The sequence below is a fragment of the Quercus suber genome, unplaced genomic scaffold (assembly GCF_002906115.3).
Source record: "Quercus suber isolate HL8 unplaced genomic scaffold, Cork oak 2.0 scaffold_1068, whole genome shotgun sequence".
NCBI classification, from domain to species: Eukaryota; Viridiplantae; Streptophyta; class Magnoliopsida; order Fagales; family Fagaceae; genus Quercus; species Quercus suber.
This window is the reverse complement of record NW_027070474.1, coordinates 55,361-78,168: the sequence shown is the minus strand read 5'-3', so window position 1 is coordinate 78,168 and position 22,808 is coordinate 55,361. Positions and strand designations below refer to the sequence as shown.

Sequence of the window (22,808 nt, the reverse complement as noted above, 5' to 3'; positions counted from 1 at the left end):
GAATTCTGTGTGGATTAATTCTCGCCAACCTTCATCCTCTATATAAGGCTTTCCAGGGGGATGGTTTCTCCATACTCCATGAACTTCCCAACACAAACAGAAACACGTCCCTTCAATTCCCCCAAGCCCCTTTAATAACCCCGCCGAAATTGTGACCGGAGTTGGCAGATATGGGGCGGCTTTGGGCGGGTGTGAGGACATCCGTGCCAAGGGCCGTTGTGACCGCAGCCCCCACTAGGCTTCCGGCACGGCAGAGTCTAGGCATAACACTGACAGTGCCGTACGCGGTGGCCAGGAGGGATGTCGCTGAAGTACCTAATGTCTCTCCCTGGAGCGCACCTTCGACGGAGGAGACGCGCGAACTCATGTCATGGCTGGTGCCCGAGTGTTGCCGTCTCCAACGGCCAACGGTCGTGAGGGTTGGAGAGAATCAAGGGAACATCACGGGGGAGGGCATCCCGGTGCCCCTGCATCTGCTCCTCGCTTTGTTCAAGCTCCGCTGCACCGAGGAAGGAGTTGTTGGTGGCCTTGAAACAAGCCAGCCCCCTTCCCTGCTTCTATTGTTAAGCTCTCCCATTCTCTTGATGCCAATAAAAGCACGGGTTGACACTTCCCTCTAGCTAGTTTTAGGACGGGTACACCTGGGCCTCTGATTGTAGAACTAGCTTGTAGGAATAGTTTTAAAACACGCCTGCCTGAGCCTCTGATTGTACTTTGTAACTTTTTGTTTAATAAAGTAATGCGCAGTTTTTTTTTTTTTTTCCTGTTGGATCTTCTATTTTGAACTTTTGTCTTTCTGCAACGTTTGTTTGGTAGCTCCCTTTTTTTTTTGCATCATCACCAATCTTCTGTAGAATGATTACTTAGAACGATCGCCTGTTGCGCCGGCCAGCGCACTAATCCTCCCCACAGACGGCGCCAATTGTAGGGTCTGTTTTTGTCACCCAAGCTCAAAGGATATGGGTTAAGGGCCCAATGAACCCAGAACAATGAATTTGTAGAGAGTGGATCGAAGGTTTAAGCGCTCGCCGGCGTGCATGAAGCATGAACTACTTTCCTTTTATTTGAAAAATACTAAGAATAGTTTACAACTGGGGGATGCTCCTCGGCCCATGGCCGAGGAGGTTTTTTCTTCCCCTTCTCTGTTTTTTCTCTTCAAAAAACCCCCTTTTACACTTTGTTCCCCTTTCTTATATATCCCTCTCTTCTTCCTCCTGTTGATCATCTATTGGCCTCCCTTCTGACCGTCGGTCCCATTAGAGGTCATATCCGTGCTCAGGTGGCTCGCCCTGATCGATGTTACCCTGTCAAGGAGTTACATCCCCATTAATGCGGCCAGAAATGTTAGGTGAGCGTATTCAATGCCGAGGTGACAATTCGCCCAGGGCTTGCCCCTTCTCCGTACTTCTGTTGCCAACACGTGGCACTGGGCCCTCTCCTTCTCGGATATTCCAAGAGTCCTTTGGTAGGGTGGTCCTCGTGTTCTTCCGAGGTCTCAGACGCTCGAGGACAGGGTCATCCTCGGACTCATCACGCGTCCTTGGCGTGGGCCATCTGGGCCTGGCTTGGAGTGGGCCAAGGCTACCCGATTTTCTGGCCCCACAATTATATATATAGATATAGATATATAAATGACTTATAAATTTGAATTTTTTTTAGTTATATGATTATGTTTTTTATGATTTATTATATTGGATTCCTCGTTTTCTACACTAAATTAGTTAATTTGGCACAAAATTTAAAAATTTAGATTAGATGAGACACGTGACACAAAATTAAACTCTAATTAAAATTCAATTTTTTCACTAAATTAACTCACTTGGTTCAAAATGATAAAATTTAGATTAGATGACATGTGGCGCAAAATTAGACTTTAATTGGATTTCAATTTAAAATTTAATTGGATTTTCTCTCTGCTTTACTTATTATGATATATATAGTTTTCTACACTAAATTAGTTAATTTGGCACAAAATTTAAAAATTTAGATTAGATGAGACACGTGACACAAAATTAAACTCTAATTAAAATTCAATTTTTCACTAAATTAACTCACTTGGTTCAAAATTATAAAATTTAGATTAGATGACATATGGCGCAAAATTTGACTCTAATTAAATTTCAATTTAAAATTTAATTAGATTTTCTCTCTACTTTACCTATTATTATATAGATTTTACCCGAATCAAAATTATCTAAAACTTTAATTTTACAATTTAGTAAGAATTGTATACAATGGGATCTGTATAGGCCCATTAAGCCATATACCATGAGTCTCCAAAATATGAGCCCAGCCCAAAAGGTCCAAATTGCTGTGTGCGAAAGCTACTGTACTGTGTAGGCGTGTAGCTCAGCAAAATTTTTCTTGTTTTGTTTTTCTTTTCATTTTCCATTCCTAATTGGCTAATTCCAACGTGTCTCTCTCACTCTCTCAGGCTAGACGCCACTGATTTTGTTGAGGTTATTCCTTTCACTCTCACTGTTTCTTGTACTTTGTTTTGTTATATATTTGTTGAATGTATGCATGCATGTATGTGTGTTTTGGATTATTGATAATGGGGTATTGGTGTTGGTATTAGAGGCGTGGCTTAAAAGTTCTCTGATTTTATGTCATGGGTTTTGCAGTTTACTTTACTGGGTTCTTCTTGGGGTTTAGTAATTTCTGTCTATTGCTTAGTTTGGACTAATACCCATGATTTTTTTTTTCCTGTATAAGTTTGTGAATCAAACATCATAGAATCTGGTTAATTTTTTCACCCTTATTATTTCTTGCTCTTTGTTTTGTTTATGTGATGAATGTATTTGTATTATGGGTGATTGATAGATAGGGTATTGGTATTGTTGTGTGAATTAAATTTCTCTGATTTACTGTCATGGGTTTTGTGGGTTCTTCTTGGGGTTTACTAATTACTACCTATAGCCTAATTTGGAACAATACCCAAAATTTATTTTTTCTGCATATAACCTTGTGAATCAAACATTATAGTATATGGGTCTTGTAAGTAGAAAGTTAAGTTAAAGTTTGGAACTTTGAATTTTCATCCACTAAGATTTGTTTTGTTTATATGAATAATAAAAAAAATTTAAATTCTTTTTTGACATTTGAGCGTCAGGAAATCCTTTTTACCCTTTGGGTGCTTTTTTCTTCTTTGCTTATTATTCTTATGGTTTTTGAGTTATTGCAGAGTAGCATAGAACCCAGTTAGAAATTTTCAGGATTGTAATAAAATGTTTTCAATATTAAATTTTATAATTTTTGACTTATTGCAAGAGTAGCATCGAACCCAGTTAGAAATGTTCAGATTGCAATTAAATTTGTTTTCAGCATTAGCTTGGTAATGATTCTTCTTTTTCTTGGGGTGATGATGAGAGGTGTTGATTCTTATTTGTATTTCCATGAGAATTTTCTTTTCGCTTGATAATGCAGTGTTGATGTGTTATTCCGGGTGATGTTGATTCTTCTTTGATAGTTAGAGAAATTAAAAAAGAAATAGTATTTAAATGGAGTAGAGAAATAGTAGAGAGTCGAATGCATGTGTATGTGAAAAGTGAGTTATAGCTAGAAGTTTGTTAAAATTTTATTGAGCATGATGTGAATGCTCTCATAGAAAAGGAAAAAGTTAAGTAGTTATTAAACAAGGCTGAACTACTTGTATCTTCTGGCCTTTTTACCCAAAGAGGGAAAAAAAATGACAAAAGAGAATATTTTAGTTGTTGAGGATGCAAATGACTATAGATCAAACAAAAAAGAGTTATTTTTAAAGCTTTTTGTATATAATTTGATAGAGAAATTTTTTGGGGTTCCTTGTGTAGGACATGAGAATTCTTTTGATAAGAGATTTCCAAGTTGGGTAGCTCACATGTAGTTCCTAACCCAGCCTAAACAACATTCTTCAGCCATTTATACAAATAACAACCCAGCCCAATTTAAGCAAAATTTTAGCCAAAGGAAAATCAGATTTTGAGAGAGAGAGAGAAATGCATACATCAGCTACAGCCACCGCAACGCCTCCCTACCATCTGGCCGATCTGCCCAGTGGCCAACCACCTCGACGCCGGTCGGCCACTGGCCTCAATCTGTGACTGCTACGTACTTCTTCTTCTCTCTTAAAAATCTAACTTTTAATTGCCATGCCCCATAGGTGATAACTGATAAGGCTGTGATTGACTGTTGTTCTTTTCATTTTTTCTTTGTGATTGTGAATCTTTTTCTCAGAGACTGTTGTTTTTTTGGCAATTTTGCTCTGATTTGAGTTGTGAAAGGAAATTTATATTATACAGAGACTGCGTGTCAGAGTTCGAAATTTATTAATAGTGTTTGATTGTTTGTCAATATGTTTGCGGATATTTGTCTTGGTTGATAGTTTGCTAATACTATATAGATACTTATTTGAAGTTTTTATATATTTTTTTTTCGCTTATACTTCGGCCCCCTAGCTTGAAATCCTGGGTCTGTCCTGAGTTGCTAATTTGCTGTGTGGGACTTGAAATCTGTATTTGCATTAAGAAAGAGTGGCAGCAAAGTTTGTTATTTTGATTGCTAAGATATATACCAATCATGATAATAGCTTTAGGGCAAGGGGCATGGCACCTTCTTGAATGAATTTAAGCTGTTGAGTAGTGGAACATTACTTCATATGCACCCTAGAAAATTTTTCTTGAGGAAAGTTGATGGTGCAGTATGTAGATGAGAGCCAATTGAAAATATTCATTCTGCTTGACAAGCTAGATTATTTTTTATTGATTTCATTTTGAAGGGTAGAATTCTGGGAGAAAAACCAAAGTAAAGGTGGTTGATCTGGTTTTTTTTGTTGGAGAGCTTCCTTTGGAAGACATAGGAGTAGTTCCTGCTTGAATGCAACCTTTGTGTTACATTAAATAATTTTGCTGGAGAGAGATATTCGCACTTTTAATGGTGTGGATTGGTGTTCTCTGATCTAAAATCATATTTTCTTGTATGAAGGTCTCTTGTTTTGACTTTTTGTGTTTCATATAACATGGTTTCTCCTATTTCTAATATAAATTTGTTACTAATAAAAAAAAAAAATGTTTTTCTAGTTTTAAAAGTAAATTTCAGTTTCTTGGAGATTGAGGATTGCTTTTCACATGTAAAAATGGCTAATTCACTTGTCATTCTGCTTGGGAAGGCATTAGAGCAAGGAATGGTGACGTGGATTGGTGGAAAATGCTGTGGGATAGTGCTTTCATATTTAAGTAAGCTTTAATTCTGTGGTTAGCTATTAATAATAGGCTATCCACCTGTGATAGGATGGCTTCTTGGGAGAAGCAAGGGAGTGTTGCCGTGTTTCTGAAACAGGGCTGAATGCAGGGACCATTTGTTCTTTGATTGTTCTTGTTTGCATAGAGTGTGAAAGCATGTAAGGTGGTGCTGCTGTGGCTGGGATGTCCCATGTAACTACCCTGCAGGAAGCTGGTGCAGTGGGGTTGCTTCCAGCTGGTAGGAAAGAAGTTTGAAGTTGGAGTAGGAAGAATTTCTGTTGTAGCTATAGTTATCATCTTTGGAGATAGAGGAACCAGTTTTCGCACCAGGGATCATCGGCTTCAGAGAAGCAAGTAGTAAAAGGTATTTTAAATGATGTTAGATGGAGAGCTAGTGATATTCTTCCTGCTTAGCCTTCGGTCAGTGAGCAAGATCTTTGGTCCTAGTTGAGAATTCAGCTGTGAATGGTTTCTGGGCAGTGCTGACAGTTGTACTGATCTGTTTGGACTAGCTATTTGTTGTTACCTGCTGGGTGGTAGGGGTGCAGGTGTTTTGTGTTGGATTGGAGGTCCATTGGATGACCTGTTTGTTTGTAGTTATGCTACTGCAGTAGCTGTGTTTTCTCTATACTGGTGTTTTGGCCTCAGGAGTCTAAATCAGTGTTGGCTGCCCTGATTGTGCTTGTTGATTGTTGCTGCTTGCTGGATTTTGGGCAGGGGTTTAGTTGTAATTGGGAGGTTCTTTGAAGACCTGATTGTATGCAGCCATGCTGTTTGTGTTTTTGTGTTGTTGAGCGGCAAATGATGGATTTTTTTTTTTGATAGGTAAATGATGGTTTTTGGTTAATAAGATTTCTTATTCATCAAAAAATAAAATTTGCTTTTAATAGGAAAAGGAGATAAAACTATTTCTTTCAAATCTAAGATGAAATGATATGATATAGTACATGCAATCCTATATTATTATGTTTCCTTTAATTCGTTGAGATTATAATAGCCAAGATTCAAGGATTCTAACATGGGACATACTTTTGATGTATTGCTGTATTTGTCTCCTCCTCCTTTCTCAATCCTTTAGTCAAATAACCTTTTTTATGTTTGACCTCCTTCTGTATTTTTTCTTGTTATTTTTCTACTGAAGGTTACTGTCGTGTCTTGTTTGTCTTTGTAAATGTCTTATTTCCTGTTGAACTAACCTTACTTGAAGGAAATGTATATGAATGAACAATCTTCCATTCCATAGTTATTTATTTGTTGATTTTGTGGATTTCAGGCCATATTGTTGCTCTAGTGAGAACTCAAAAGCTTATATGTTGATTTTCCATTAATAGACTATAAGCCTGAAAATGAGCTTCATTTTGAGATTTAGACATCATTTACCTAATGGGTTATCTAGAAATCCTGTTGTAGCACTAAATGCCATTAACTTCAGTGGGTTCACTCGAAGTTTCGGTCAACCTGCAAGGGTGGAAGAGGAGGAAGAAGAGGAGATTGATCAAAGAAGGCTCCCAACTGATTATGATCCAGCTACTTTTGATCCTACAGAGCATCGCAGTCCACCAACTGAGCGTGTCTTCAGGCTCGTAGATGAAGTTTCAGGACTCACATTGGCTGAAGCTGCTGAGCTGGGAGCCATTATGATGCGAAAAATGGGAATGAAGGAGCCACCAACAGTGGGGGTCTTGAAACCAGGAGCGGCTGGATTGGCTGGAATGGCTGTTAAATCATCAGCAGCAGCCAAGGAGGAGAAGAAACCAGAAAAGACTGTTTTTGAAATAAAACTGGAGTCGTATGAAGCTTCTGCAAAGATCAAGATAATCAAGGAGGTCAGAGGGTTTACCGATTTGGGTCTCAAGGAAGCCAAAGATTTGGTGGAGAAGACCCCTTCAGTTTTGAAAAGGGGACTTTCAAAAGAAGAAGGTGAACAAATAATTGAGAAGTTGAAAGCTCTTGGGGCCAAGGTTGTTTTGGAATAAATGCAAACCAATATGACTTGTACGCCTCCCTATTTCAATTCTCTAAATTTGTTCTTTTGCTTTAGCTTTAGACACTATAATTACAAGTTTTGCATGCATGTATCAAAGTAGAAGTGGGATGAATCCTGTTTTATGGATTAAGGGTTTGGGATATTTTGGATACCTCAGGATTGATCCAGTCCTGTCCCCTGCTATTCCATTATCTGCCCCATTTGTAGTCATTTCTTTGCAAGTTAAAACCCATCTTGGAAACCCAAATATGATATCCTTTTCATGTTTGATGTTTTCATTTGCTGTGATTGTGGTACATTTTAGGCTAAATATGCCATGAATTGTTTCCAGTTGTTTACAGAAGCTTCTTCATTTCTAGAAGAGAAACATACTTAAAATTTCTGTTGCTGGGCTGACTTAATTGGGATAATACTACCCTTGCATCTAGGGGGCATTAGTGCCATGACAAAGTGTCCAATACTCGGTGTGCTACTTAGAGAACTCATAGAAGCTGAACATTAGTGTACTGTAGTAAGAAATTTGTTAGGATGATTAGTTCTATTGGCTGAATATATGTGCACGTAATCTGGCCCTTTATTGAAACAACCATATTAGGTTGTCTACATGTCATTTCAGTTGAACTGAATCCATCTTCGTATTTTGTCTAACCATACTGCATGCCATTTCATTTTAGATTAGAGTGGGATATATGGAACGGATTATTTTATATCATCTCAAAAATGACCTCCTTGGCCTGTGATGTGTGTGTATATATATATTGGACAATTCAATTGTTATAATGGGGAATGAGTGATTCAAACCATGGATGTTTTTATTGGAAACACTTGGAAGTGCCAATTGAGTAAGATCTGCTCAACGGCTTTTGGCACGCATGTTGTAATTGAAAAATACCACTTTCATATACTAGATTAGGATTAAGAAAGAAAACATATCATGTTGATCAATATACTGTACCACCTCCAACATGAATTAAAAGTAATTTTAAGTTCTATAAATTTATATAAGAATACAAGACCTCAGCTATTGTCCATCCTAGGAACCTTAGTAAGAAACTCATACATGTGGACATTCATGTGTAAGAGCTGGATGGATTCGAATGATTGAATTAATAAGTACCTACACAGACTGAAGTATTAGAATTAGTTAATGATTTCTCATAATATCAAGAGACTTTGAAAATGTTCAATCGGATTGAGCTATTGAAGTTATACAACATGATTTTCAGTTGAAGTTATAAGTCTTATTTATTTTGAAATTATGCAAATTGCACTTTCTCATAAAGTTTGGGTTCAATTGCAATGTTTCCACTAAAGTTCAAAATCGAGCAATCAACTCTTGACATAGTTTCAGGAAGTAAAGCTTCATCTCAACGTTAATGATGGTTTTCTAAGATATCCATTTCTTGCTTAGTGAGAGAAGCTATACTCACTCGTAAAAAAGAGAAAATTTTTGAAAGAAAAGAAAATGGAAAAATTTATGCTTGATAACAAGGTTTTTTTTTTTGAAAAAGACTTGATAACAAGTTAAAGAGGAATATAGGCAAATCATTGTGGTGTGTGTCAACCATTGAAATAACTTTTTGAGAGAATTACTTTATTTATCAACAAACTCTTTTGAGTGGGGATAATTATCATCTTAAAGAAGGTGTTTTCAACATACTTCAAAGTTACATTAATTTTATAGTCGTCATGAATTTTCCTTATCTTTCTAGTGGAGACAATTATCACCCTAAAGAAAATGTTTTCAACATGCTTCAAAGTTCTTCTAAAAAAAAACCCTTGCTTCAAAGGCACATTAATTTAATGATTATCAATTTCCTCGACATTTTTATGAGTGGGAACAATTATCATCCTAAAAGGAGTTTAAGGTTTCAACATGCGTTACATTAATTTTAACATCAATATTAATTTCCTCAACACGTGTGTACAATAAAATGCCTTCACCGGCAGCAAAATAACTATTGTCCATATAGATCTTCATCCTTCTATTTCTTGCTTCGAGCAGTCATGGCCTTGGTCAAGATCTTGTTAGCCACATCCACGTCAAACACTTCGGCGAAGTCCGCGTTTAGACACTCCTCAAAAGGATCGTGGATATGATAAGGGATTGCAAAGGTTAGCCACATTGGTATTTGGCCTCCAATACATGATAAAGGTAGTTGTTGCACCACTGATCATGCAAGGACTCAGTTCTTGTACTTATCTTGCTCTCAACCCCAAGTGCCTTGAATCTGTCATGATCATAAACACTTCACTTCATCTCTTTCAGCAACTCTCCATATTCAGTCAACTCGCTGACCATCTGGAAGCTTTTGGCATGACCACAACTGTGATGGCAGAGCTTCCGGTGCTAAGGGATGGACTTTGCCAGTGTCATCTATGGAATCCTCAAATGTCTATTGAATTGGATGCTTTTGCAGGCTTCTATTGAGGATGGTCTCTTGAACGAAAGTCAAGCATATATTCAAGAAAGCGAATAGATGGTAAATGTCTTGGCTGCTTTGGAGAGAATACAAGCTGAGCACTTTATATTGTTTGCGACTCTCATTGCTCCTTTTCTAGCACTGGTCTTCGTTTTGAAAAGATACATATTAAACTTTCTTGATATTTTGTCGGTTTCTCTATGATTTTTGAAATTAATGATTTCTCTTTTCCTTCACTAACATGTTCCAAAAAACCTATAGAGAGAAATCTAATGGTCCCAAAATAAAGGTTAGAAATGTTGAACTTATTGTCATAAATCTCATGACATTATAGAGAACAAAAATAATGCAAAATCCTTTAGGGGTGTATTAAGGCCCTGTTTGGCTTGTCAATAACTCATAGCCCAACACTTTTAACTCAAATCTCCTCACTTAAACTCATATCCTAATATCTCACAATTCTAACTCAATAAAACTCAAAACTCACTAATATGCTCGTTTGGCAGCTTGTTCTCACAGTTAACTCAAATTTAAATCCGAACTTTCTGTCATTGTCTAGGTCCCACATAGCTTTGATTGCATTGCTATGTTCTACAACAACCAAGTAAATACCCGCGCGTAATACCTCTTCTCTTCACACCCTCCCCACAAAAAAATCAAATGATATTAAGAAATTGAATGAGCTTCATTAGTTTAAGAAAAATGAGCTTTAGATTTTATAAAGCAAGCTGGTATGCTATTGATTGACATGAACTATGATCTTTGAGATTTTATACTTCTTGAAATGATTTTCATGCCAATTTTTAAGAAATTGTAAAATTTTCCTTTGGTTGCATTCCCAGCCAAGTGAGCCAAGGTCTCAGTAAACACAACACAAAAAAATGGAGGAAAATAAAAATGGGGAAACATGGAAAAAACAAAAAATATCAAAATAAAACCCAACAGCTTCGGCCATGTAAACAAATGGAGGGGCTAAATTTGGGTCTCACCAAAAAGCGGAATCAGTGAACAAAGCTGACTTGCTGGAGCTCGGCCTTGTGCTGATCAGTGTTTTCTGGAGCTTATTTCAGTGGTTGAAGTGTGCTGTGAGTTTGGGAGAAGGAAAAGAGAAAGTGAGATGAAGTGCAAGCTAGCATGGGTAGTTAGGAAAGTTATGAGAAAATATCCATTGGAGCTTCTTAGCCTGCAGTGATGGAACTACACACTGCTGTGGGACTCAATTGTGCTGAAAAATTACAAAAATTGCCATTGAGTTAACAATCCCATAACTTGAAAACATGGTTGGGCTATTTCCGAAATTGGTAACCCATATCTCAAAAAACTCAGTTTTGTTATCTGAGTTAACTGACCTAAAATCATTCAAACAATGTTTATATATGTAGGCCCCACAGATTTTGGATTATGGGTTAACAAAACTCAATTTTGTTATCTTAGTTTTGCAAAATCCATACGAGGCCTTATTGTCACCAAGTGATAACTGACAATCACCTCCCACTACTTTGGGCCCGAGTCTACAAAATTTGGGAGTTAGAGCCAGCCAATATGGCCTTTTTTTTTTTCCTGGCCTAAAATTGGGGCTTCATTTGTCTTAGGATCCTCATCTTATTGATTCTTCATTTCTTTTTACTTTGTTATGACTCCTTTGAAATGTCTCTTTTTGTTTTTCTTTTTTCACTCTCTCTCTCTCTCTCTCTCTCTCTCTCTCTCTCAAGAAACTGGACCTGTTCCCAGTTAAAGATTTTAGAAAGAAAAATAAAATCTCAGAATACATTGATTTGCCCATCACAAAGCTAATGTGATCACAGATCAGATACACTAATGGTTCATTTGGACAAGGGATTTTTTTCCAATATATGATATTTGAGAATAGGTTTGGGCTGTATTAATATATGGATTTGATGCTTATTTCAAATCCATAACATCACAAGCATTTTTGATAGATCAAAATCCCCAAATCTCAAATCATTTGTTGAATCCTTATCAAACAATTTATACTACCAATTGTTCTTCAAATCCCTTGATTGCATAACATTATGACTCAAAAGGGAACGTCTACCTACTGAAAGAGATTACCAAAATTTCCAAACCATGGTGCTCGGATGAAACCAAATGAAAAAGACACACAAATGCTAACAATCATCAATGCCTGAAGTGCCTCACATTGGTGAAGAGGAGCGATACACCATACTTGTTACAGCAGTCTATGGCATCCGCATCTCTGATGCTCCCGCCAGGCTCAGCAATAATGCTAACTCCATTCTCACATGCTATTTCCACTGCGTCTTTCCAGGCTGTTCACAAAACAAGCAGCACCCACATTAAAAGATAGATATAAAAGATATACACAACTTTTTAAAGCTTCACTTTTTTCAAAGTACTACTGAGCTTTTGCACAATAATCAGAATAAGCTGAGCGGAAAAGAGATTCATCCAAACACACAAGAATCCACTGGTGCAGGAATACACTAGCAATTTAGTGTAAATCAGGTAGTAATTACCAAATGGAAAAAAGGCGTCGCTAGCCAAAGCTGCCCCTTTGACCTCATCCCCAGCTTTCTTCAATGCTATTCTCAAACTCTCTACACGGTTTGGCTGCCCACTTCCCATGCCCAACATACAGTTATTCTGCTCAAAGGACAAGAAGAGTCAGAACCGAGTCCCAGCCAGATCCATTGGTGCATAAACTAAGAAAGCATAAAAATTCCAACCTTTGCTATTACAATGGCGTTACTTTTGACATGCTTGACGCATAACCATGCAAACTCTGCATCATGAAGCTCACTTTCTTGTGGAGCCTTCTCAGAGACCACGTTAAATTGGATATCCTGGGGGGTCAAGTCATCTGAATCCTGAGCTAACCACCCACCACCAACTTGTCTGAGTGAAAGCTTTCCTTTTTCATTTTTTTGTGCTTCGAGGATCCTTAGAGACTTGGATTTTTTCTGTAGGATTTCAAGCCCTTTCTCTGTATACTTGGGTGCAACCACAATCTCATAAAACATCCGAGTCTCACCATCTGTGGGGCTCCTAAACTCTCGGATTTCCTTTGCAAGATCCTACAAGTACAGAAAAATAAATAGTAAAGAGGGTTTAGCTCCTCTTTATTTCCGGCTTCCAAAATTGGCTGCATTAGCAATCTAATTGTCACATCTTAATGAATGGAGAAGTGATTCAATCTTATGAGAGAAGAGAATATGATTTGGCCCCAGGGCCTCAGATCACATGATAAAGGAGCACAGTAGGCTTGGGTTGGGGACCTTGGATATGACTAATATTCAATTTTCAAATCTTGCTAATAATATATCATATAAGATGAAAGAAAAGTGATAGAATGTTGGCCCTACTTCTTGGTTATATATCATCAATGCCACCTCATGCTTTAATGCACTTCAATATAATAGGAAAGCTCACAAGATATGCAAGGAAAAGAAATCCATGCTAGACCCAAAACTTACAATGACAAACTTACCTCATCAATTTCAACATTGAAGGCTACAATGCCGCCAAATGCGCTCACTGGATCTGCTTTTACAGCAAGCCTGTATGCTTCAAAGATATCATCACGTGAAGCTACCCCACAGGGATTTGTATGCTTTACAACTACACAGGTAGGGTTTTTAAACTCTGACACACAATTCCAAGCTGCATCAGCATCTAAATAGTTATTGTAAGACATTGACTGCACCACAAAAGAAAAAGGCTGTAAGCACATGCTTGGTTCAACAGATATTTATACCATAAAAAAAGTGATTTCTGCAGACTGATGGTTTCAGATAATCCTCTACATAAAAGCTTGAAAAAAAAAATAATAAAGAAATTAAAATCTGAATTATACCAATTACACGGAAATGTTAAAAGAACCCTAACGACAGAGCTACTATGATAAATGTACATGTACTTGCACAGACATTCATACACGATCTTCTAGTGATATGCATTTACCATATCACTGCCAATCTCATCAATAGGAAACAAAATCCAAGTCATAAAAATAATGAAGATTAATATACAATGCTCAACTCTTGAGAAAAAGATCAGGTACACAAAAGGTAATGTAAGTATGAAACTATTCACAGCAGGAATCTTTTAATGAAAGTGCCAACATCACTACTGAACCCACTTACCCTTTAATGTCATTGCTGAAGATAACAGTAATGACACTAGACACAGATGAGAATATTGTTGTCACCTATTCAAACCCAATTTTAATCTACATCTTCACTATAGAAGTAGAGGTTTTCTTTTATCATTATCATATTAGAGAGGTAGAGACTAAGACAAACACACAAAATAAATTTACATATTAAATATCGTAAATTTTTTTTATAATAGTGAATAGATGAACACAATAGTATGTATTTCTCACCTTCCCATGGTGTTGAATAGCGGTTGCAATACCACCAGCATTAACCTCTGCAAGCCTCTTGTCAACATAAAATGCAGCTTTTTGATGAGGATTTTCACCATACCGAAGAGAACTTACGCGCTCTAGTGGCACAGTTAAGCTGGGAGGGAATTTATCTTGAAACAAATAAAGAACCTTGTCATCTATATACCCAAGTCAGAGGCAGTTTGGAAAAACAACATAATAAATTTACAGCATTCTGCTTTCTTAGATATTTTTAAAATATATACTTTGTGATGCTTTTTTAAAATCAGCCAAGATAATTTTCAAAATAATACCTTTCTATCATTCTAGAATCAAACTGGTGCTTCAGGAGAATATTTCAATATAACAGATGACTTTATATGAGATTGATATATTCCCACATGCTTTTGACATGCCTAATTAGCGATGGTGTGCGTAGACCAAACACAGTGCGAGAAGTATTGAATATGACTTATCAGAAAGCAGCCAGCTAATGTCAAGAAAGAAGCTACTGTCTCAAATTTGAATGACCATTTGGAGTTTCCTCCATTAGAGACTGATATGCTAGAGAATAGTAAGAACCAGTGTGGTGTTCTATAAGTGGTATCACCACAACAGAGACAAGCAGAAGCAAAGCACTCAAAAACATGATGATGTGGAAATCAAGGATGTGATCTAAATGAGCCCTTGGAAATGTATACCAAGGTTTACAGGCATTGGGAAAATGCCGTCACAGAGTAATTCCTTGACTATTTCATTTTTCCTAGTTAAGAACCGGGTAACAAATATTTGGGGAAATGATGGTTTGGATGTCTTTGTTTTTTAATGATAAGTTAGCACTCCATGGGTTTTAAATCCATGCCCTTACTCTTCATCCCATTTTTATGGAGGAAGTGTCATTTGAGCTAAAGCTCATTGGCAAAATGATGGTGTGGATGTCATCATGATTAATTAAGGGGTTCTATATTATTAAATCTAGAGATGAATGGGCACTAGAGAGAATACTTAGTGAGGGACCTTAATTAGATAGTGGGAAGCTGTTTGTCAATGAGAAATGGTAACTCAGTTTGCTTCTTAGGAAGATTAGCTTCACAGAAAATTCCTGTATGGGCTAAAAGCTTTGTAATGTTCCATTGGTGTTATTTTCTAAGGTATTGGTTATATAAACGACATCTCTTAACTTTGCTAGGATTTGTCTTGAGATTCAGGCAGACAAAGATATCACTAATTGTTGAAACTAAGTCTTGGTTACGTGCTTATCAAAAAAGAAGTCTTGGTTACGCAGCAGATTAAAATGTATACATATCCCCTCGACAGTGAGAGACCATTTGTATGGTGTATGGAAAGAGAACCTCAAGAGACACAAACAGAAACATTGAATAAGAAAGCACAAAATCTGAAGGGGGTGTCTTGAAGGGTGGAAAATGGTAGGAAATTGAATTCTAGTACAAGATCTCAAATAAACAAAGGAGAAAGCCATGAATGCTCGGTCTACCAATCATGGATGAATGTAGCAGTTACTTCCAATGACACTAAAAGGAATGTGAGTTATTTATTGGCATCTCTATTACTTTGGGACATATCTTTCATATATGTAATGTAATTTATGTCTCTTTTGGGAAACCTAACCTCTCAGGTTGTGGGAGGATTCATCTTTTAATTATATCTCTTCCCAGTGGAGGAATAAGTTTTAGCGTGCCTTATGGAGTAGGTTGGTGCACATTATCGTGTGTGTGTGTGTATTTTTTTTTTTTGGGGGTGGGGGGAGGATAAAATTAACTTGCTTACCATCATTGGCAGAAGATGTAGAAATTCCTGAAGTCTGCTTCCAAAGCCACTCAGCAACTGCTGAATCATAAGAAGCAACATGTTGAAATGCCTTCCAAGCAAGCCTTCTACGGAAGAGTTGATCATCCCCGCCTCCTTTAAGAAATTCTAGGAGCAGAGGATAATCTTGTGGATCCACAACCACCAACACATCCTTGTTGTTCTGTTCAATAATAGTCGGTTGATATTAAAGCAATTAAAAAGAATATTAATATTTGGCCTTAATCAAAATGATGATGAATACTAATCTATCTATTATATTTATGTTGCATTTTGCATTGTGCTTCCAAGAGAAGAATATAGGCTTTTGCCCAGAAGTGGACCACCCAAAAAAAACCATGGCTTATGCATCAACAGGGAGCTGAAAAAAAAACATGTATGGAAAACTCCTTATGATATTAGACATTATCATCCCACAACATCTCCATAACCTAATTACAACTCAAATGGCAGAATTTGAGAAGTTTCGAGGGATGTGAACAGAATATCCTTGAAATTAAAGCCTTCTTCCTTTGCACTTTGTTGGATAGGAAAGCTACTTTTCTTTCTTTGCCTTGTTTTTTTCTCTTAAATTTGTTAGAGCACTGTGTATTTTGAATTGATTGTACTTCTCCCTTAGTAGACCGCTGGTGTACTGGGGTTGTTTCTCTTTCTAATAAATTTTTCCATTAATTATCAAAAAAATAAAATAAAAATTACATCTCAAATGACGATATTGAATATTGCTAATTCAATTCAAATGAATTTATTTTATGAACATTATTATAATATTTTTAAGCATTTACAAGCAAAGCAAAGGAAACATCTAAAAACATCAGGGTTTGTACGGTCACACTTCATGTTTCTTAAAAATTAAAACCCTGTCTGGTTTGTGACCATTGCCAAAAGCAATATTGGTGGCTAAAGATTCAGCAAATAACCTTCACCTAGTTAGTGATTTTGGCAATAATATGGTGACAAGTTAGACAATTTTAAAACATAAGAAGAGTTGACAAAATATTTAATTCCAGGAAAAAACTATGCATAAATCATGGTGTACATGTGCCAAGTCCACAGAGAAACCAATTATAGATATATGAACCCCAGATTTATTTTTCCTATAAAATGTCAGTGAATGATTCAAATACAACTAACCTTTGCAGCAGCCCTGATCATTGCAGGACCACCAATATCAATATTTTCAATTCCATCCTCGAACTCAATTCCTCCAGTTGAAGTAACTTTATTATAGAAGGGATACAAGTTCACCACAACAACATCAAATGTAGCTGCAAAGGAACTGTCTTAGTCAGGCAACTATATAGCAAATTCACACAAAGCAACATTATGCCAAAAAAAAAAAAAAAGACAATGAGATAGCTGGAATGGTGAAGGAATAGCAGTTTCCCATCTGAACTAACCAATTCCATGTTTATTGAGGTCATCCATGTGATGCTTTTGGTCTCTCCTAGCAAGAATACCCCCATGTATGCTAGGGTGTAGAGTTTTTACGCGGCCATCAAGCTGTACAAGAAAATCTGAAGAATCAATTTTATGAAAAATCTTCAACATGAAATTTCTCCTTCTATATCAAACCATTCATATATAAATATACTTTTTACAAAAGGGGAACATCCAAACAAGACAACATAAACAAAATCTGAAGAATCAATTTGAACAGTCAATGGTGAACTGATGGCAAGACAACAACCAACAGCAGGAGACTAATTCCCATTGATCACAGAAACTGTGGTGACTTGCAGTTGCACCAGTTTATCAGAAATACAAGCATGATTGTAGATCAATTTCAAGGTAAAATAAGTTGATTCAATCTAACCCTGAAACAGCTTAATAATATGTGCCTGCAGAACTGACCATATACACAGTAATAGTTAAAAATGAAATGCCCCTTACAGTCGAAGCAGAGGGCATTCATAATTGGTCAAGAACAAAACAATCTTACATTTGAAGATATCAAAATAACTATTGAATTCCAGAGATATGATAAAAATCTGCATGACACATAGCAACTCCAGACAACAAAACACATCAGAATCCTCACATACATTCCATGTCCATGACATTAAGATCTTCCATAAAGAAGCATATTCTTAAGAACAAAGTAACAATGACTTGGTGCATTACATAAAGGAAATTAAACAATTAAAAAGAAACACAAGCTAGAACAGATACTCACCATTTCTGGAAAACTAGTAAGCTGTTCCACTTTAGTAACAGATACCCCAGCACTTTCCAAAGTCGATGCTGTTCCTCCAGTTGAAACAATCGTGTAGCTATAGTTCACAAGACATCACAAGAGTAATCGACCACTTTGAACACTAATATTTCTGGCCTTTTTTTTATAGGGCTTTGAACACTAATTCAAACAAGGTTTCATGAAATTGACTACATATACAAAGATGATCAACATATCCCAACAAGAGCTTCCAAAACTCAAATCTTTAATAAATAGGATAAATTACTTCAAATAAGAAATCTAAAACAAGTGCGTATAATATCAAAAAGATCAAAACAGGGAAATAGTTATTTGATTTTTTAAAATCTTACATTCAAGGCAACAGACTTACCACCAAAATCAAAGACTTATCATTAAAATAGCTTCTAAAACATTGATATCTAATGACTAGGAACAATAGACTAGAAAGCACTTGTGCTCAAACCAGCAAAGTATAAGTACAAAAACCTTACCCCAGTTCTTGGAGCCCTTTTCCAAGAAAAGCCAGATCTTTCTTGTCTGACAACGATATTAGTGCTTGTTTGTGTCCTGAAACAAACCAATAACAATAAACCAAAGATATTATTTACTCATCCAAAGAAAAAAAAAATTATGATTGTTAATATTTTTATTTGGTCAAGCCAGCACTTTAGTCCCTAACCCCACTTCGATTAAAAAAATGCCACCAAAATCATACAAAACATGCCTCCTTCAAATTCTCTAGTATTTTATAGTATAAGTAAGGATAAAACCTCAAAACTAAATTGAATCATTTGAAATATTGAAAGACGTAACTAAACTCAGACACATAATTCCAAATACCAAAATCATAGCTTGTCCTTTGTTATCAACATAATTATTCATTAAACAATATGCAAAAGGACAACTCAAAAAAAATTAAACTAAAATGCAAACTTCATTAAAACCATCACACACCCATTTCTCATCCTAAGGAATAGAACACAAGTTCAGACTCCCCAGTTGATAAAGACTCCTTTTTTTTTTTTTTTTTAAATATCATTATTTCATTTTCACCACTAAAACAAAAAATAAATAAATAAAATACGAACACACCATTATTTCATCAGACACGTTATGGACTTAAAATGATTACTTTAAGTTCCAAATTTGTTCTTTTCCTATGTATGCTCTGTTGCTAATTCTATTGCTTATAAGTTGGCTTTGTTTCTGAGGTACCATGTTGGTATCTCGGTTTGGTTGGAGGATCTTCCTTCAGCTTTTGGGCCTACATTAGCAGCTGATGTAACTCCTTGACGTAATGTCTGTGATGATTATTCTATAAAGATTCTAAGATATTTCTAAATATATAAAAAAAGGACTAAAATTGACCACTTAAATTTATCAGGGACTAAACAACCAAAATACAAACTTCATGGTAAAAACAAGACATACCCATTTTTCATTTCAAGTAATAGAACACAAATTCAGACTCCCCAGTTGGTAAAGGCTCTTTTTTTAATATCATTATTTCATTTTCACCAATAAAACAAAAAATAATGATAATATCTAAAATTCACAATTTTACAAAACAAAACAAAAAAACAAAAAGACATTTCTTTATACACGGAATTGAAGAAAGGAATGAGAGAATAACCAGAAGCAGAGGAGTGAGAAGCACTGTTGGGCACCGAGATAGTATCAGTGCTAGTGTTAGTGTCAGCCATGGCTTTGATTGGACCACCACAGTTCAAGCGCAAGGAACAAAACTGAACCCGACCGCACCCAATTAAAGCCTGAAACACAACAACAACAAAAATGGCATTGAAGTGTCAAGAATATTACCAAAAAGTTATGAACTACAGTACAGAATATGGAGTGGAAATTGATGGTTATTTTGGGAAGTTGAAATGAAAGTCAGTACCGAAATAAAAGGATTAGAAGAAGAGGTAGCGCTGATACTGTGGAGACGAGTGTGAGCGGTGGTGGTGGTGGGGGCGGCGGTGATTGCTGACGTGGCGGTGGAGGTGGGAGCTGCTGCACCAACACCGAACATAGCGAGGGAGTATCTTTTGTTTTTTTTTTAGTACTGTTGTTGTTGCAGACTTGCGTTTCGGTGCTAATAAATAAGATGAGTTTTTTCTTTTTACTGCAAATAAAGTAACCAGCTCTCAACTCTCTTCTCTCACTTTTACGGAAAATTATTTATTAGTTACTTTTGGGTAATTATAAATGCATATTTTCTTATTTTTCATTTGAATGGTAGGTTTTATTATAAATTTAATTAGTGAGACTTATCATTCATGTAAAAAAAGGGAATATATATTTATAGTACTTCAGGAATACACAATAATTTCCCCACTTTTACATAGATTCGCTATTTTTTATTCACCAATTAGTTTGACACATAAAAAAAAAAAAACAAATAAACAAACAAAAATTTTGTGTGTGTGTGTTTTTTTTTGGTTATATTAAACTACATGATTTTTTTTTTTTTTATGTTTTTAAACAAATTTTGTATCAATTTGGATAATATTTAGCATTTGATCTAAAAAGTAAAAACACATATTTTATGCATAGTTTTAAAATACAACTAGTCTCATCACACGTGCTTCACATGTGTGATGAGACTTTTTTTGGGTTTAGTGTCATAATTTTCTATTTATCTCAATTTGAGACGTTTCTCTCTTTAATCCAATTAAACTACACGTATTGTGATTTTTATTTTGAACATAGAAAATACATTCATTAAAATGAAAAAAGAAAAAAAAAAAAAAAGAAGTAGTACAAACAGATGTGAAGAGAAAACAATTCAAACACCAACATAAATAAATAAGTAAATCATTAAAAAGAAAAAAAAATGGAGTACATTAAAAATCACCTTTTTTTAATAATTTAAAGATAAAGAAAAAGAGATTTAAAAAAAAAAAAAACAAAAGCCAAAAAATAAAAGTGAGATTAGAATTTAGTAGAAAGGAAACCAGAGAGAGTAAAAAAAAATACTAACACACCATTATTTCATCAGACACGTTATGGACTTAAAATGATTACTTTAAGTTCCAAATTTGTTCTTTTCCTATGTATGCTCTGTTGCTAATTCTATTGCTTATAAGTTGGCTTCGTTTCTGAGGTACCATGTTGGTATCTCGGTTTGGTTGGAGGATCTTCCTTCAGCTTTTGGGCCTACATTAGCAGCTGATGTAACTCCTTGACGTAATGTCTGTGATGATTATTCTATAAAGATTCTAAGATATTTCTAAATATATAAAAAAAGGGACTAAAATTGACCACTTAAATTTATCAGGGACTAAACAACCAAAATACAAACTTCATGGTAAAAACAAGACATACCCATTTTTCATTTCAAGTAATAGAACACAAATTCAGACTCCCCAGTTGGTAAAGGCTCTTTTTTTAATATCATTATTTCATTTTCACCAATAAAACAAAAAAATAATGATAATATCTAAAATTCACAATTTTACAAAACAAAACAAAAAAAACAAAAAGACATTTCTTTATACACGGAATTGAAGAAAGGATTGAGAGAATAACCAGAAGCAGAGGAGTGAGAAGAACTGTTGGGCACCGAGATAGTATCAGTGCTAGTGTTAGTGTCAGACATTGCTTTGATTGGACCACCACAGTTCAAGCGCAAGGAACAAAACTGAACCCGACCGCACCCAATTAAAGCCTGAAACACAACAACAACAACAACAAAAATGGCATTGAAGTGTCAAGAATATTACCAAAAAGTTATGAACTACAGTACAGAATATGGAGTGGAAATTGATGGTTATTTTGGGAAGTTGAAATGAAAGCCAGTACCGAAATAAAAGGATTAGAAGAAGAGGTAGCGCTGATACTGTGGAGGCGAGTGTGAGCAGTGGTGGTGGTGGGGGCGGCGGTGATTGCTGACGTGGCGGTGGAGGTGGGAGCTGCTGCACCAACACCGAACATAGCGAGAGAGTATCTTCTGTTTTTTTTTTTTAGTACTGTTGCTGTTGCAGACTTGCGTTTCGGTGCTAATAAATAAAATGAGTTTTTACTTTTTACTGCAAACAAAGTAACCAGCTCTCAACTCTCTTCTCTCACTTTTACGGAAAATTATTTATTAGTTATTCTTGGATAATTATAAATGCGTACTTTCTTATTTTTCATTTGAATGGTAAGTTTTATTATAAATTTAATTAGTGAGACTTATCATTTATGTAAAAGAAAGGAATATACATTTATAGTACTCCGAGAATATACAATAATTTCCCCACTTTTACATGGGTTCGCTATTTTTTATTCACCAATTAGTTTGCCACATTAAAAAAAATAATAATAAACAAACAAAAATTGTGTGTGTGTGTGTGTGTTTTTTTTTTGTTATATTAAACTACATGTTTTTTATGTTTTAAACAAATTTTGTACCAATTTGGATAATATTTAGCATTTGATCTAAAAAGTAAAAACACATCTTTTATGCACAGTTTTAAAATACAACCAGTCTCATCACACGTGCTTCACATGTGCGATGAGACTTTTTTTGGGTTTAGTGTCATAATTTTCTATTTATCTCAATTTGAGACGTTTCTCTCTTTAATCCAATTAAACTACACGTATTGTGATTTTTATTTTGAACATAGAAAATACATTCATTAAAATGAAAAAAGAAAAAAAAAAGTAGTACAAACAGATGTGAAGAGAAAACAATTCAAACACCAACATAAATAAATAAGTAAATCATTAAAAAGAAAAAAAAATGGAGTACATTAAAAATCACCTTTTTTTAATAATTTAAAGATAAAGAAAAAGAGATTTA

The 22,808-nt window shown here is 35.6% G+C and overlaps 2 protein-coding genes across 3 annotated transcripts; one reads left to right on the top strand and one right to left on the bottom strand.

Moving 5' to 3' along the window:
* Positions 1 to 2,326: 2,326 nt before the first annotated feature.
* On the top strand, positions 2,327 to 7,453 carry LOC112007602 (uncharacterized). Its single transcript, XM_024039974.2, has 2 exons — positions 2,327 to 2,459; positions 6,493 to 7,453. Exon 2 carries the CDS (start codon positions 6,566 to 6,568, stop codon positions 7,193 to 7,195), a length of 630 nt encoding a protein of 209 aa, XP_023895742.1. The 5' UTR covers positions 2,327 to 2,459; positions 6,493 to 6,565; the 3' UTR covers positions 7,196 to 7,453.
* A 4,002-nt stretch (positions 7,454 to 11,455) lies between these two features.
* LOC112007626 (uncharacterized) lies at positions 11,456 to 22,012 on the bottom strand. 2 transcript variants are annotated; one of them, XM_065769158.1, is made up of 12 exons: positions 21,827 to 22,012; positions 21,554 to 21,692; positions 18,514 to 18,589; positions 18,002 to 18,098; positions 17,226 to 17,328; positions 16,960 to 17,093; positions 15,787 to 15,988; positions 13,996 to 14,150; positions 13,099 to 13,308; positions 12,338 to 12,685; positions 12,128 to 12,254; positions 11,456 to 11,920 (listed from the first exon to the last, which is right to left on the bottom strand). In XM_065769158.1, exons 1-12 carry the CDS (start codon positions 21,956 to 21,958, stop codon positions 11,769 to 11,771), a joined length of 1,875 nt encoding a protein of 624 aa, XP_065625230.1. In that variant the 5' UTR covers positions 21,959 to 22,012; the 3' UTR covers positions 11,456 to 11,768. The 2 variants fall into 2 exon arrangements, with proteins under 2 accessions (XP_065625230.1, XP_023895767.2); XM_024039999.2 differs by lacking the exons at positions 21,554 to 21,692; positions 21,827 to 22,012 and adding exons at positions 19,656 to 19,794; positions 19,923 to 20,106.
* Positions 22,013 to 22,808: the final 796 nt, after the last annotated feature.

Excerpts from the sequence above, each read along its gene's own strand:
- LOC112007626 (XM_065769158.1), bottom strand. The coding sequence starts at position 21,958 with ATGTTCGGTGTTGGTGCAGCAGCTCCCACCTCCACCGCCACGTCAGCA. Across the intron at positions 21,693-21,826 it reads CTTCTAATCCTTTTATTTCG|GCTTTAATTGGGTGCGGTCG; the intron begins GTACTGGCTTTC and ends GTTGTGTTTCAG. Across the intron at positions 15,989-16,959 it reads TGATCAGGGCTGCTGCAAAG|AACAACAAGGATGTGTTGGT; the intron begins GTTAGTTGTATT and ends ATTATTGAACAG.
- LOC112007602 (XM_024039974.2), top strand. The coding sequence starts at position 6,566 with ATGAGCTTCATTTTGAGATTTAGACATCATTTACCTAATGGGTTATCT.